The sequence below is a fragment of the Elephas maximus genome, chromosome 9 (assembly GCF_024166365.1).
Source record: "Elephas maximus indicus isolate mEleMax1 chromosome 9, mEleMax1 primary haplotype, whole genome shotgun sequence".
Lineage (NCBI taxonomy): Eukaryota > Metazoa > Chordata > Mammalia > Proboscidea > Elephantidae > Elephas > Elephas maximus.
The window spans coordinates 59881886-59898303 of record NC_064827.1 but is presented as its reverse complement, the minus strand read 5'-3'; the positions used below and the strand labels follow the sequence as shown (position 1 = coordinate 59898303).

Genomic DNA, 16418 nt, shown 5'->3' with positions numbered 1-16418 from the left:
CCTCAAAATTAAGACAGCAAAAAGGTTAATTTATGAAGAACCAATACCATATTGAGCCCCACATAGTCATTATTATTGGAACTTCAAATTTGACTCTGATTTTCCTGTTGGTCAAAGCAGAACAGGAAGCCTGGGTAGGCTCATTGTTTACACTACAAAAATAAAGAGACAAACCAATTTCTCGAGGAAAACGGCTTTTGTGGGCACAGAAGCTTGAAAGCAATTGTTTCAGGGAAGAGGTAGAATGGCAGAGTGGATAAGAACACACAGGTTCTATCACTTACCTACTGGGTGACCTTAGGAAAGTTACTTTTCTAGGTCTCAGCTCCCTTGTTTGTAAATGGAAATAATAATAACATTCCCTCCTGCATAGGATTAAATGAGTTAATAAATATAGAGCACTTGGAATAATGACTGAATAAATAGACTAGGTCCTGAGTAAATGGGACATACAGACTAAAGAAATGAGCAAAAATGCTGCTAGGAGAATGACTACTACAACAAACACATGTGAATATGAGTGTGCCCAAGTGTACACACACACACACTACATTAAGTCCTAGCCTTGATTTTCATTCTGTGTGCATTCTGCCCGGTTTATCTGCTGAAGATAACATTAAGATTATGGCCCTAATTACAACCCAGTAATTTTAGGTAGGGTATAAAAACTTTTCTTGTACTGTAATGTGCTTGCTTAAAATTGACACCAAAATGCTTATAAAATAAAGAGTCTGATTGCTGAATATATCTCTTAATCCATAAACAGTGGAATCCAATTCACTATTACAGTTCCAAGCTGTAAAGTAATATTCTGCGAACTAAATGAAGGTGTTCCAAGCCATTGATAAAACTTTTCAGTCAGCATTGAGTAAACTATCAGTTAGAAATCTCAAGATTTTCATACATGGCAAAATAACAGGTAACTAAAGAGGTATATTTTAACATTATTTACAATACATCATGTGTTCAATATCATACAGTTATCATTTGGTGACTTAAGCTAATCCCAAGGCAGAAAAATTTTTATTTTTTTCTGAGTAAAGAGCATTTGTGGTGTTTCTAATTTGTGGAAACAAATAACTTTCTCTCATTTCCCAACAATAGAACATCACTGCTCCACCTTTCAGAAGCCCAAAGGTGTCATTGTGTCTCCCGCCAACTGTGGCAAGCAGCCAGCCAAACCTGGGACTGTCTGTCAGTTAAGTTGCCGCCAGGGATTCATGTTATCTGGAGCCAGAGAACTGAGGTGCACCACCTCTGGAAAATGGAGTGCCAAAGTTCAGACAGCCATCTGTAAGGGTAAGATTCCTACATTGATTAGTCAGGTAAAAAACCAAATTCCTCAATAATGACATATTGGTGAGTGTGGGACTGTCCCTCTTTGGTATGGGAGAATTTTCATCAACATCCAACTTTTGCTGCAAACCAGTGATAAAATGGTAAGTGCTACCCAAATGTGTTCTGAGGATTTCTGGTTCAAAATGGTGGACTTAAAAATTTTAAATGCCATGCAAGGGCAGAAGAAATAAAAAGATAAGGATAATATTAGGGCTGGAAGTCAGGTAAGGTTTTCATCAGCAGATGAAAATCTTTGAGGACTTTTTCCATATCGCAGGTGAGACTTGATTAATTTTTTTAAAAATCAGCATTTTGAAGCCCACTTCTCATTACATTCATAGGAGGAAATTGCCACATCTTCCTTGCAGCAAGAACAGACTACTATGAAAAAGGAGCTATTGAGAACAAGAAGAGTTACTAAAAATAAAAATATCCCAAAATCTCTATCTCTAAGAAAAGGGCAAAGCGTGGAATGAATTTTGCTGAAAACATTAGTAATTTAGAAGACCAAATTGAGCCTTCTCTCAGAACAGAGAACTAATAATACATGAAGAAGTTGAATATCATAATTGATCAAACCAAAAAGATGGAAGAGACAGCAATCTAGAAGCCCCAATGTCCATTTAATGAAGAGTTCCAAGAGAGAGGAAAGGGATCAAGTAAAATAAATTTCCCTCCAGTAGAAGGAAGTTTCCCTGAACTGTAGAAAGGCTTGAAACTTTAGATGAAAATGGCCCTTTTCTGGGGTAGGATACCTTCACTATCCCTGGTGAGATTTTTGAGGCCTAAAGTTAATGAGAAAATCTTAAATAAATTTTCAGAAAGAAAGGAGAAATCACACACAAGAAACAAGAATTAGACTCACGTTATGCTTCTAATTTACAACTCTAAATTCAGAAGGAAACAGCATTATCCATAGAGTATGAAGAGATAATAAATATAATCATTAAATTCCAAATCCAGTCAAGCTATATATTTAAGTATGAATGGAAAAAATCAAATCTTGTTTTAGATTTTTGAAGAGCTAATCTGCTACTGGGTATCTTTGTGGGGAAGTTGTATCATGTTAGGCACAAGTATGACTTTATAATCGTCTTTATTTGGAGATTATGTAAGCTGCAGAAAAAGAGAATATGAATTGAATAAAATTTTGAAGAAAGAAGATATGAGACACAATTAAATCAATTCAGATATATTCAGCTCCAAGTTAGAAATATCCAATTTAACATGACTTAAGGAAATTTATTATATCATGTAAGACGGTCTGCATTTTGTTCTACTGTGATTGATATGCATCTATGTATTGTTGGACCATCCAATTCAGTACTAGTAGTATAAAGTTTCACACTGCAAAAAATAACATTGACTAATTTGTTTTGATAGTACTGTTTTAGTGCTACTAATTAATTGCACTTGAAACCCTCATTTTCAGATATAGTTCTTTCCCACAGCATTCAACGTTCATTTCTTTCTGTTTTTTAATTCAAAAATATTAAACATCTTTTATATGGCAGGCACTGTATAAGACAATGGGACAAGAGATATCCTGATCGTCAAAGAACTTGAATTCTTTTGGGAGAGAAAACTCAATTTCAAAATGATGTGTTAAGTTTTATAGTTTAGGAAATAGAGAGAGCTGTGGGGACTTTTAGAGTGAGCACCTAAAATGGACCTGGGGAGTCAGAGAAAGCTTCCTGGGAAGCTGGTATCTAGACTGAGAGTTAAAGGGCAAAGTTATCCAGGTAAAGGGAGGAGAAGGCATTAACTGAGGCAGTGAAAGAACAAGGGCAAATGCCTAGGTACAAGGAGGATCATGGAGCTTTCATGGGACTGACAGTAATTCAGTGTGGGGAGTGAGTTCCAGTAGGGAAGTGGTAAGAGATGAACCTAAGAAGTCAGGAGGTACCAGTGCAGGAAGGGCCTCCTAAGCCCTGCTAAGATAAATTATCCTGAAGGCAGTTACGAATCAATCATGTAAAGCATTGGTCATAGTGTATTAATATAATTATGTTTTTTTACTTCTTTTTTAATTGACTTAGAATTAAATATCAATATATTAATTGATTTGTGTATTTTCTGAGTCAGATGTGGAGGCTCCTCAAATCAACTGTCCAAGGGACATAGAGGCTAAGACTCAGGAACAGCAAGACTCCGCTAATATTACCTGGCAGATCCCAACAGCCAGAGACAACTCTGGTGAAAAGGTAAGACTTTTGCAAATATTTGCAACCTTTTTCGGATGGATTGTAAATTCCTGTAAGTATGTGTGATGTTGAGCATTTACTAATACTCTAATGAATTCTTTTCACACCTGCGTGTAAATGTGTATACATTGTGCCAGCCAGGATACGTTGGGAGGAGTTACAACAAAAAAGAGCTGTTCTGATAATTGCATCGAACATAATTACAACCAAAATGGTTTTAAATCTGTTTTTTAAGGTGCACATGTAACATATAGGGCTGAAAGTACTATAGGTGATGTGTGATATTGAGCAGTCCCTCTTGTGTTTTGTTTCCACTTTCCATTAAAAGGCCCATGAATCTGTCCTGCATCATCAGCAGTAGCAGCAGCATCCTCTCGAGAAGAGTGCAGGAATATATTCCAGGATGCGATGAGAATTCACTCCAAACATAGCCTGTGCTTTACGCCGACACATGGATTGCATATCTTTTAGACTCTGAGTAAAGACAACCCAACCACCAGCAAGTAGGAAGCAGTAAACATTTCCTCATTTACACTGTCTGCTCCTAGCTCAGCATCTCAAAGGCCGTTGCCATATAAACCAGGCTTTTATTCCCTTTGACAAGATAACTACCTACAGAGTTGTAATTCACAGCTGTCTCTGTTTCTCCCAGTTGGTACCTCATTCTTGCATTGACTTGGGGACAACTCCCTGTGGACAACTAGTATAGCTGCAACTATGTCTACTGCTTAACCCCCACGTTCCCAGCTATCTTAGTTACCTAGTGCTGCTATAACAGAAGTACCACAGGTGGGTGGCGTTAACAAACAGAAATTTATTTTCTCACCATTTAGGAGGCTGGAAGTCCGAATTCAGGGCACCAGCCCCAGAGAAAGGCTTTCAATCTTTGTCGGCTATGGGGAGGTCCTTGTCTCTTTTCAGCTTGTTTCTTGGTTTCTTGGTGATCTTCTCGTGGCATGGCATCTATCTTCCCCCATCTCTGCTTGCTTGCTTAATCTGCTCTTTTATATCTCAAAGGAGATTGATTCAAGACACACTCTAGGGCCTCTATGAGTTGGAATCAACTTGACCGCAACGGTTTTTGGGTATACTAATATTGCCTCAGTAACATAACAAACGTAACGTAACGTAACGTAACGTAAAACGTAACGTAACATAACGTAACGTAACAAAGAAACCCCATTCCCAAATAGGACTATAATCATAGGTACAGGGGTTAGGACTTACAACACATTTTTGGGGGGTAGACAATTCAATCCATAGCTCCAGCCTAATGGTGTTTACTCTCAATGAGAATAAAGACAATAGCCATGGATTACAGAGCACGAAGATCCAACATACAGTCACTTTTTTTTTTTAAGGAGACTAGAACAAACACAATACTTAATGTGCAACAGAAGAAAATTTCACTGAGCTAAAGAAAGCCCAAAGAATGGCGAAGAATGAAAATTCCAGCATACAAAGAATGGGAATTCTGGAACACTTAATTGTGGGTCAAGAGGCAGTCGTTTGAACGGAACAAGGGGATACTGAGTGGTTAAAGTCAGGAAAGGTGTACATCAGGGTTGAATTCTTTCACCATACTTATTCATTCTGTATGCTGAGCAAAATAATCCCAGAAGCTGGACTGTGTGAAGAAGAATGCAGCTTTGGGATTGGAGGACAACTCATTAACAACCTGTGGTATGCAGATGACACAGCCTTGCTTGCTGAAAGCGAAGAGGACTTGAAGCACTTACTGATGAAAATCAAAGACCGCAGCCTTCAGTATGGATTACACATCAACATAAAGAAAGAAATTCTCAGAAATGGACCAATAAGCAGTATCATGATAAATGAAAAAAGATTGAAGCTGTCAAGGATTTCATTTTACTTGGATCCACAATCAACACCCATGGGAGCAGTAGTCAAGAAATCAAAAGACACATTGCATTGGGCAAATCTGCTGCAAAAGACCTCTTTAAAGTGTTAAGAAGCAAAGATGTCACCTTGAAGACTAAGATGTGCCTGACCCAAGCCGTGGTGTTTTCAATCACCTCATATCCATGGGAAAGCCGGACAGTGAATATGGAAGACTGAAGAATTGACACCTTTGAATTGTGGTGTTGGTGAAGAATATTGACTATACCATGGACTGCTGAAAGAACGAATGCATCTGTCTTGGAAGAAGTACAACCGGAATGCTCCTTAGAAGCAAGGGTGGTGAGATTACATCTCACATCCTTTGAACATGTTACCAGGACGCATCAATCCCTGGAGAAGGGCATCATGCTTGGTAGGGTTAGTGAAAAAGAGGAAAACTCTCAATGAGGTGGATTGACACAGTGGCTGCAGCAATGGACTCAAGCATAACAAAGACTGTGAGAATGGCTCAGGACTGGGCAGTGTTTTATTTTGTTGTACATAGAGTCACTATGAGTCGGAACCAACTCAATGGCATCTAACAACAACAACAACAAAGAAAGGCCAGAGAATCTGCAATTCCAAACAACTCGTGGGCTGCCAGAGAAAATTAGTAAAACAAGAGAAATATTTAGGCATATTTTGGTAAAGTCTTCCATTTTAAAGGTCTAGGGAAAATAACACTCAGGAAGGGGAGAAAAAAATTGATACCTAAAATGAAGAAAACTAAATCTGACTTTAGACTCCTCCTTCACAACGTCATATACCTGAGCCAGAGACATACCATTAGTCCAGTCTGTCAGGGTAATGGAGGTCATAATTCTCTTTCCTAATGGGAATACAAATTGTTACTATGCTTTGGGAAAGAAATTTTGTATTATCTACCAAAAGAATGTTAATGACTTTGGAGTTAATAATTCTTTTCATTGAAATCTATTATAAGGAAATAATCACAATATCTTAAATTATGTATACAAAACTGTTCATCCCAGTGCTATTTACACTAATAAAATTTGGAACCAAATTAAATGTCCTTCATCAGATTTTCTTAGAGAGGAATTATTATGTATTCATTCTACAGATTATCATGGAGACATTTTGAGTCATCTTAAGTTCTAAAAACCATGTAATAGCATATGTAAGATATTACATATAAAAATCAAGGAACAGCTATACCAAGTCTATAAATATGTAAACAGAACAGTATAAAAAGAAGAACACCAAAAGGCTATGCCTGGTTTTTTGTCCTTTTCACTATATTTGAAATATTTTGTCATGCTTTAATATTGCTTTATTAATAATATAAAAATCAAAAAAGAATAAATGTACTAGTATATGAATTTTAACTTTCAACATATTTATTTATCTCCAAAAGGTGTCAATCCATGTCCATCCAGCTTTTTCCCCACCTTACCTTTTCCCAATTGGAGATGTTGCTGTCACGTACACGGCAACTGACCTGTCCAGCAACCAAGCCAGCTGTACTTTCCATATCAGGGTTATTGGTGAGTCTCCTTCAAATGTATTTGAATAGGTTTGTGAAACTAATGCAGTACCCCGGTGACTTTGCTTCTCCTTTATCTCATCTAGCTGCCTTTTGACTAATTCTTCCCACTGGCATTGAAACCTGCTCAAGCCACTCCTTCTTTGAAACCTACATAACCTCTAGCTATCAGGAGATCTCTTTGATTTCGTTCCATATAAGTCTTTTGAAAAGTCCCCATGGTTCCCGTGTCTATCCTCTTAACTGGTGTTTATTTTCAAAGTCACTCAAGTCTGGCTTCTATCCCCTTCACTTATATAAACTAATTTCATCAAGTTCACCAGTGATCTCTGGTGTTACTTCTGTGTACTTTTCAGTCCTTAAATTATATAATCTTTCCTCAGAATTTATATACAAATCATCCTTTCCTTATCAAACCCCCCCCCTTAGCTTTTCTGAAATGTCTACCTTTTTTCTCACCTTTTTTTTTTTTTTATCTCTTTTCCCAGGCTTTTCTTCCTCAGAAAATAGAAATAATAAATGTATGACTTCATAGAGTTATTGTGTGGTTTTTAATTAGTTAAGATATGTAAGCCACTTGAATGAACGCCTGCCACACATTGAGCTCTATGCAAAACCTAGATATTAACCGCACGTTGACATTTTGCTGTTTTCCTCAGATCTGTTTTACTCTGTTTACTTAAAAGTCAGTACAATAAATTCAGCTTATTTTAAGAATTTTACATAACTTCTTGAAATAACTGAAGTATATCAAACTGCCTCCTTACCTTATAAATTAAAGATTTAGACAGAAATATCTTTTTTCTTAATTTTATATATTATGTAGTGCTTTTTCGATGTTGTTATACCTGTGAAATTTTACCTGTCACATGAAGAATACGTTGGGTTTCTTACATCTGATACTGTGCTTTTAAATTTGGAAATGTGATTCAAGAATCTACCATGTTTGAATTTTTCATAATGGAGAGTCAGCATGGTGAAATAGAAAATGTGTATGGACGTGTCTAGCTGGACACTAGCTGAATTTTCACATTATGGAAGAGAGAAAAAGGGAGGAGAGGAAGAGGGAGAGGGACAAGGAAAGGGAAAGAGGAAAGAAAGGAGGGAGGGAGAGAGAATGTTTCACAGCCTACATTTTATTTTCTTCAGATAACAGGGTGTTGGTATTTTAGTCACAAATGAGGGTGAGCTTGATAGAGCCATCCAGGAACATTCCACAAAATGCCCCCTCACTTGCTTTGAAGTGGGTTTTCCTTCTGTTTTGGAGCCAATTCATCTGCTGGTATTTCCATTCTTTTGACAGTAATTAACCTAGTCTCACTGCTTTCCTGTACATGGGGTTCAATTTTTTAATTTTTGAATAAGGTCAGATAACCTTAGAAAATCTTGGAAATGTCCATTTGCAATTTCTTTTGGGAAAATAGTAAATGCTGCCAGGTTTATGAATATAACTATGAATTGACTTGATTCAGCATTCTCAAAGTATACTTATAAATTATGTGCATTTCTTCTTTTATTTATTGGGCAACTCTTTTTTGAGCGCCTGTTACAGGCCAGGTGCTGTGCTATGCTGTGAAGACCTAACCATGAGCAAAGGGGATTCTGTCACTAGTCTGCAGAGTTTTCAGTCTAGTAAAGTACTAAACTTAACATGCTGCACTAATGAAATGACAACCAGGAGGAAAAACACATAAATTGGACCATTATTAGTAAGAGTTCGTTTATCACAGAAATCTGTATATCCTTAAAGTTACAGGTCATGTAACTTCAGAGTATAAGATGATTTTCTATATGATGGCTAGAAATATCCTTGCCTGTCAAGACTTGGGACTGTGCAGCTGACTAGCTGAATGACCTAAGGCAAGTCCCTTAAATTTTCCTAGTCTGAGATTCCTCACATATAAAATTAGAAAAATAGTATTTGTCCTATCTTCCTCAAACCTCAAAGCCATGTGACTGTAGATATAAGAACATTTCAGATGCATAAAATCTATAGTTGTACTAAAATTACCTCTTTACCGTCCTTTACTGATATCCTAAATATTCCGCCACATTCAGTCAGGGCTTTGAAACCTAGCTCATTCATCCTCGTCCCAAATCCACTCTTCTTCCTGGATTACAGTGCCCAGCAACATGGACTCTCAGTTCTTTAATTTCTACCTGTGGCTTTCATCCCCTCTGCGTTTCAGCTTCATACTCCACTCCCATGACCACACTTTGTTGATTGTCTTCACCTAGAATTTATCAACCAAAGTGTCCTGCTTTGGGCATAACGTCCTGGCCTTCCAGCAATATCACACAGTCATCACACCTTGCATACTCTACAGCATGACTCAGACCTCTGCACTTTGGTCCCTCCATTTAGTCATCTATCAACTCTGTCTTGACCCTTCAGATAAGAAGTAGGTTGTGGGAATGCCTGGTTTGGTCATTTCTTTCCTTCAGCTTATCTGGGAAGGTTTTCTTTACTTCCAGGTGGGTCAGCTCAACTGCTGTGAGCAGAACTCCCAAATTAAATGCCAGCCATATCCAGAATTGCCTTTCACACACTTGTGCTCACGGTGACTTAAGGAACCTGGTACTTCTTCTTTAGCAGACAGAGGGTAGTATAGCAAGAAGCAGCTCTTCCTTTTAATGATCTAAGGGACGAGGGATAAAACATACCTCGTTATTAAAGAAGCCATAGGGCCAGCCTTGTATCTGATAAGACGAAGTTGTCTACCAACATAGAAGATTTCCGTTCTCTCTTGCAAAGCCTGGCATCACTTTCAAATACCAATTGTGACTTCTTTTTCTGATTTCATGTGTTTAGATGTAGAGCCACCTGCCATAGACTGGTGCAGATCCCCACCTCCAATCCAAGTCTCCGAGAAAGAGTATGCCGCAACCTGGGATGAGCCTCAGTTCTCAGACAATTCAGGTGAACGTGCAGGGGTTTTGCTGTCACAGGGTAGCACTGAAATATATTTTATTAAAGAAAAACTTTTAAAGGATAAAAGACAAATGGAAAGCGAATTAAAACTGTCAAAGTAGAATGAATACTTGCATAAAGCAAAGATAATTGTACAATTTAACATTACTAACCCATGGTTTTCCTTCATTTAGTAGTCAGTGGACACTTATTAAACCAGGACTACCTGCTGTAATTGAATGTGTTCTGATAAACGTGTTGAATCTCCAAGCTTATGTTGTCCTAAAGGCATAAGCTATGAATTCTATTGGTATCCCTAGTCCAATGCCATGTATTCATATGCAATTGAGAAATCTTTGTTAAATAAATTATTATGTCATACAAAACCAAACTCATTGCTGTTGAGTCAATTCCAACTCATAGCGACCCTATAGGTCAGAGTAGAACTGCCCCCATTGGGTTTCCAGGAAGTGGCTGGTGGATTCAAACTGCCAATCTTTTGGTTAGCAGCCAAGTGCCTAACTACTCTGTCACCAGGGCTCCTATTAGGTCATAGGAAAACAGAAAAAATCATCAAATACAAATAAAGTTCACTTTAAAGTTTTCACTAAAACCCAGAAAACAACAATAAAATGCAAATTAATAGATTTCTCAATTAAATTCTCAATGTCCAAACAGACTGACCTATTCAAGGAGAATCATTGATTTAGCAAGAATGCCTTAAGTTGTTTTTGAGTCTACTATTTCTATGTTATGTATAGTATAACTATTAAGTCTTTTATTTTTCTACTAGTGGCCTGTATCAACATAAATACACTACCCAGCTGATTTATATAAATAGAAGATGAAACTTCAGATCAAATAAGGTGACTAGTAGAGTGACTGCAGACCAGTAATCTAAGCATCTGACCCTTCTCTCTTTCTCAGGGGCTGTACTGGTCATCACCAGAAGTCATTCACCAGGAGACCTTTTCCCTCACGGGGAGACTGTAGTGCAGTATATAGCCACTGACCCATCGGGCAATAACAGAACATGTGACATCCACATTGTCATAAAAGGTATTTGCCTTATCCCGAATCCAACTCACAGCGACCCTATAGGGCAGAGTAGAACTGCCCCTTAGGGTTTCCAAGGCTGTAATCTTTACAGAAGCAGACTGCCACGTCTTTCTACCATGCAGCAGCTAGTGGGTTCAAACTGCTGACCTTCTGGTTAGTAGCCGAGTGTGTAACCACTGCACCACTAAGACCCAAAAAATCTAGTTGACATTTGATATAGCTAATTGCTATAGCACTCTATTTTATGAAAGAAAATAGGCTATGAGCAGCGGATTGTTAAAGTTAGAATACTGATAGATTTAACTTAGGTTTCCAATTGTCATTCATGTCCATTTGCCTTCATGATAAATAGAAATACTTTCTTCCAGGAGAGTCTTAAATTAATGTTTATTAATATTTTTTCTGGAGTGATAAAGTATTATTGTCCTAATCCTATTTTGAATGCTGAGGACATAGAGTCTAAAAACTTAATTTGCTATATAGTGTTTTCATTTTTATTAAGAGAATGCAAAAAATAACAACGTGAAATCAGAAATACTTTTAGATTTTCATAAAATAGACACAACCACTAATTACCCAGAGGTACAGCTTTTCAACATAAAGCCACCTAGGAACCAAGAAGCAGACATTGCTACAATCCCCTCTAAAGGTTTATGGTGAAAGTTTTTCTAGAAAGAGTGGTAAGCAAGAGGAGTCCTTTTCAAAATTCAGCTTAGACTCCTGGAATTTTCTTTATATTTCTCATAACATTGTATCTGAATAAAAAATACTTTTTTTTTTTTTGGCACAGGTTCTCCTTGTGAAGTTCCGTTCGCACCAGTAAATGGGGATTTTATATGTACTCAAGATAGTGCTGGGGTTAACTGTACGTTAAGTTGCTTGGAGGGCTATGATTTCACAGAAGGGTCTACTGAGAAGTATTACTGTGCTTACGAAGATGGTATCTGGAAACCTCCATATTCCACTGAATGGCCAGACTGTGCTAGTAAGTTTTAACTTTATTCTGAACCCCTTTAGTGTACGTGAATGTGTGGATGTGTGCACATCTGCATGTTTCTAAAGCATTAAAGAGAAAAATTGCCTTATTATAGGAATCAGATTTGATGGGTGGAAAATAGTACCAGGAATTCCACATGTTTGTGGTTAAGAGGAATGCTTAGTCCTGAATTTAAAGTATTAACCTAGAGATTGAATTCCTGTAGAACAAAATTCAGTTGAAGGCAAAACCGTCTTGACCCTCTCATTGGTATTTACCAGAAATATCTAAAGAGATTTGTCAGTATATCATTCTTGACTTTGAACTTGATCTTAAAATACAGTCTTATAGTCTGCAGAAGGGCTTATATTTAAAATAAGATCTATATATGTGATGAAATAGATGAGTTGTATTCTCTTTAGGTTTGATTTAGATACAAATTAAGCTATTCTATGATCTTAAACATGTATTGTTATTTAAAAAATCCAATTTACTTGTTTAGTGTAAATAAATATTCTCTGGAGTGAATCTTGATGCAGAACCATGGATGGAATTTAAATGCCAGTTTCTCAGGAAAAAAAGCCAACGTACTTGACCTAATTTTTTCCAAATTAGAAAAGTAAATAGAAGCAATGTTATTCACCTTTTTCACAGCTTTAGAGGTGAAGATTTTAATGGCAGTGCTATTTATATAGAGGCATTGTCTCTGAATATTGGGGACATCTTGCTGAGTCTAACCATGCAAGCTTCTACACAGAAATTTGTCTATGTGGAAATTACACTTCCAGGGAAGATGGTTGCACATAAAATTTAGAAAATTTTCAATGTCAAGTGTTTCTTAGAAGTGAGGATGGTGAGACTTTGTCTCACTTGCTTTGGACATGTTATCAGGAGGAACCAGTTCCTGGATGGAGAAAAGGACCAGGTAAAGTAGAGGGCCAGCAAAAAGAGGAAGACCCTCAATGAGATGGATTGACACAGTGGCTTCAACAATGGATTCAAACATAAAAATGATTGTGAGGATGGCACAGGACCAAGCAGTGTTTTGTTCTGTTGTACATAGGCTCGCTGTGAGTCGGAACCAACTCGATGGCACCTAACAACAAAATTGATTGAAAACATAATATCTTTGACCCAGCCAGGGTTTTTTTTTAATTCCCAAGAATATATGAAAACAGTTTTTATATCCCTTATTATCTTAAATGCCCACTTTTTCATATGATTGGAAGGTAAAAAATAATATATCAAAAGCAAACTCTTATCACTGGGTAACTGAGCACTGTGCTGCTTGGCTCATTATTTATTACAATCAATGAATGCCTAGAAATTTCCCTTAACTGTCATCTCAGGTCTTTATAACAATCTCATAAATCATGTTAGAATTAAAATATTAAGTTATAATTATTCCATAGAAAGTTAAATCTTTTGAAGACACTAACCAATTGAAGCTGTTTTGCCTAACACTTTCCAGTAAAACGTTTTGCAAATCATGGGTTCAAGTCCTTTGAGATGCTTTACAAAGCAACTCGCTGTGATGATACGGATCTGCTGAAGAAGTTTTCTGAAGCTTTTGAGACTACCCTGGGGAAAATGGTATGTCACCAGTATCCCTTTATTGTCTGTCATATTTGAAAGAACAATGTTTTCCTTTTCATAGCCTCTTGATTACATACAACTTAAACTTGTTGTCCTGATTATTTCCTTCTTTTTGTGTGTGTGTGGTCTAAACATGTTACTAATATTTAGAATTATTCGTGGGTTTTGGACTTCTGGAATGAATTGTTAAGTAAATCCGTATTAAAACTTTTGTGAATTTTTTAAACTCGCTGAGTCAAAAAGTCAGAGAAGGGTCCATGTGGCTTGAGAAAGCCTGCTTTATTAAAGTCTGACAAAAGCCCCAAAGATTATAGACTGTATTTCTTGTATAATGTGGAACTAGTGAATATTTCAATGATTTTATATTTTTTAGGAATATTTCAGTGATTAAGGGAAAGCAGAACAATACATTTAACTGTATTGAGCATCTTAAGGGTGAGAAATGTGTTATATTTATATCTGTAACAGAGTGGACAGCACTTCATTTACTAATAAACATTTTATAGTGCTACTTGCTATGAGGGAAGCACTGTTATAAACACATTAAAATATTGTGTTTTAATTAATATTAAAATATTAACACATTTATTTAGCAAACACTTGTTGAATAACATTAAATATAAATCTACTTACTACACCAATTTCCAAAAAGAGAAAAAACACTGAAATGATTGCCAGCAAACTAAGAACACTTTATACTCATTAGATCACTATCACTATAAATCTATATTTGAAAAGGCAACAATATGCCTCATATTAACTATACCCCACCCTAAACTGGTGAACTATCCTTTGGAAATTAAATGGGACCAGCATTGCAAATTGTCTGAAAAAGATTTGTGTGTGTGTGTGTTAAATTCAGTGTATACCACAACTAAATTGTAGGTAGTTACACTTACTACAATTGGTATAGTGAATCAGAATGTGATTTTAAATATACATTCATTTATTTAATGAAGATTCAGTATCTGTTCTATCCTAGAAACTAGGGACGCAGGTGTAAATAAAACATATAAAATTGCCAAGATTATGAAGCGCTCTGGGCCCTTCATTCCCTCCTGCTGAAGACGATGTGAAGGCTGGAGGAGGAAAGGGCTTATCCAAAGCACACAGAGATGTGATTTACATTTTAGCCTGTTCATTTTTTATTTGCAGGTCCCATCATTTTGTAATGATGCCGAAGACATTGACTGCAGACTGGAGGACCTGACCAAAAAATATTGCCTAGAATATAATTATGACTATGAAAATGGCTTTGCAATTGGTAATTAAATTATTTAATGTTGGTAGTTCGCAAAACTAATCTGCAAAACAAGAAATAATTCCAGAAGAATGGGGCATACTAGAAAAATTAACGTTTATTAATTTATTCCTTAACTAAATTATTAATAAAATTAACCTTTATTAATTAATTGAAATAAAGTATTTCAAAATATTAGCCAAAATTCTTCTGGATGATAAACAACTAAGAAAATTAAACCAAATTATGACTGCAAAATTGGTTTAATATTAGAAGAGGATAATAAGAGTTGTAAAATACAAACACCAATTTTATATGGTATTGAATTTAAATTGAAATTAAGTATATTAATTTAAAAGAGTTGACACATGTAAAATTTTCAGATACTTCATCCAGAATATATTCAAACTCAACTTATTCGAGTCTAATATACCTTTCAGTGGAATTTTGAAGTATTCTTCATGTAGACTCTGCACATTGTTTAATGTTAGTCCTAAATATGGAGTGTGATTTTTTTTTTTTTAAGTTGGGCGTTAGGAGAAAGTTTACAGAGCAAATTAGTTTCCCGTTCAGTAGTTTGTACACAAAGTGTCCCATGACATTGGTTCCATTCCACACAATGCGCCTAACTTCCCCCTCTTTCCATTCTAGTTTCCCTGTTTGCTTTTATCCTGAATTGCTATCCCTTCCTGCTTTCTCATCTTTGCTTTTGGGCAAATATTGCCCTTCTGATTTTGTATAACCAATTGTTCTAAGGAACACGTTTCTCTTGAGTGTTGTCATTTATTTTTGGTATGTGATTTTTTTGCTGGTATATCTGCCCAGTTGGTTTATTGTCTTAATATTTCTTGGAGATTTCAGTTGTATCTCTTGGGTTTTACATTTGCAAAATTATCATTCTTTCCAGTAATTATTCTTATTTTTATTAAAAAAGAGTATAGTGGTTAATTAAGCACATGGATTGTATAACCAAACTACTTGGTCTTGAGCAAGTTATCAAACCACTCTGTGCCTTTTCCTCATCTATAACATGAGAATGTAAGAGTACTAACCTCATAGAGCCACTGTAAGGATAAATGAGTATCAAAAAAAAAAAAAATTTTTTTTTTATAAGTAGAGAGTTTAAAAGGGTTTTTGAGACAGCAGTAAATACTCATTCACATTATAGCAAACATCCTCTTTGTTTCTGACACTAATACTGGTAATACTTTTAGTGATTTAGCATTGCAAGTGATGTTGACTGTTGCTTTAGACTTTAAACAATTTTTAAATATCATTTGTACATATATATTACAAAAATTTGAAAAATGCTAAAAAACAAAGAATAAAATTAAGGTAATCCATAATCCCTGAAATAACTCCTTTAGTATTATACATATGTAACTATGTGTGTGTGTGAGAGAGAATCTCCCTACTATTTGCAGTCATTTTTAGTTAACATTATATTGAGGACATTTATTAAGTATTCTACTTGCATGCAGTTTTAATAGCAGCATATTTTTTCATCAAATGCATTTACCATAATTTATGTAAACAGTTTCCTTGGTAGACTTTTGAGTTGATTTCAGATTTTAACTATTATGATAAATTCTGTAGTGAACATTTTAGAAATTAAGGCTTTAGATAGGAATAAAAAAAGTAGTGCTAATGGTGATGTTGGTAGTGGTACAGTCCAAATAACAACACCT

At 36.0% G+C, this 16418-nt stretch overlaps 1 protein-coding gene across 1 annotated transcript in view; it reads left to right on the top strand.

Annotated features, from left to right (window-relative positions):
• The window catches only part of SVEP1 (sushi, von Willebrand factor type A, EGF and pentraxin domain containing 1), a 194867-nt gene that overhangs the window by 91937 nt on the left and 86512 nt on the right, over positions 1-16418 (top strand). Inside the window, exons 7-14 of the mRNA XM_049896872.1 lie at positions 1105-1299; positions 3424-3542; positions 6820-6949; positions 9761-9868; positions 10787-10918; positions 11709-11903; positions 13366-13487; positions 14646-14754. Coding sequence (XP_049752829.1) covers positions 1105-1299; positions 3424-3542; positions 6820-6949; positions 9761-9868; positions 10787-10918; positions 11709-11903; positions 13366-13487; positions 14646-14754 — 1110 coding nt within the window. The remainder of the gene's footprint in view (positions 1-1104; positions 1300-3423; positions 3543-6819; positions 6950-9760; positions 9869-10786; positions 10919-11708; positions 11904-13365; positions 13488-14645; positions 14755-16418) is intronic.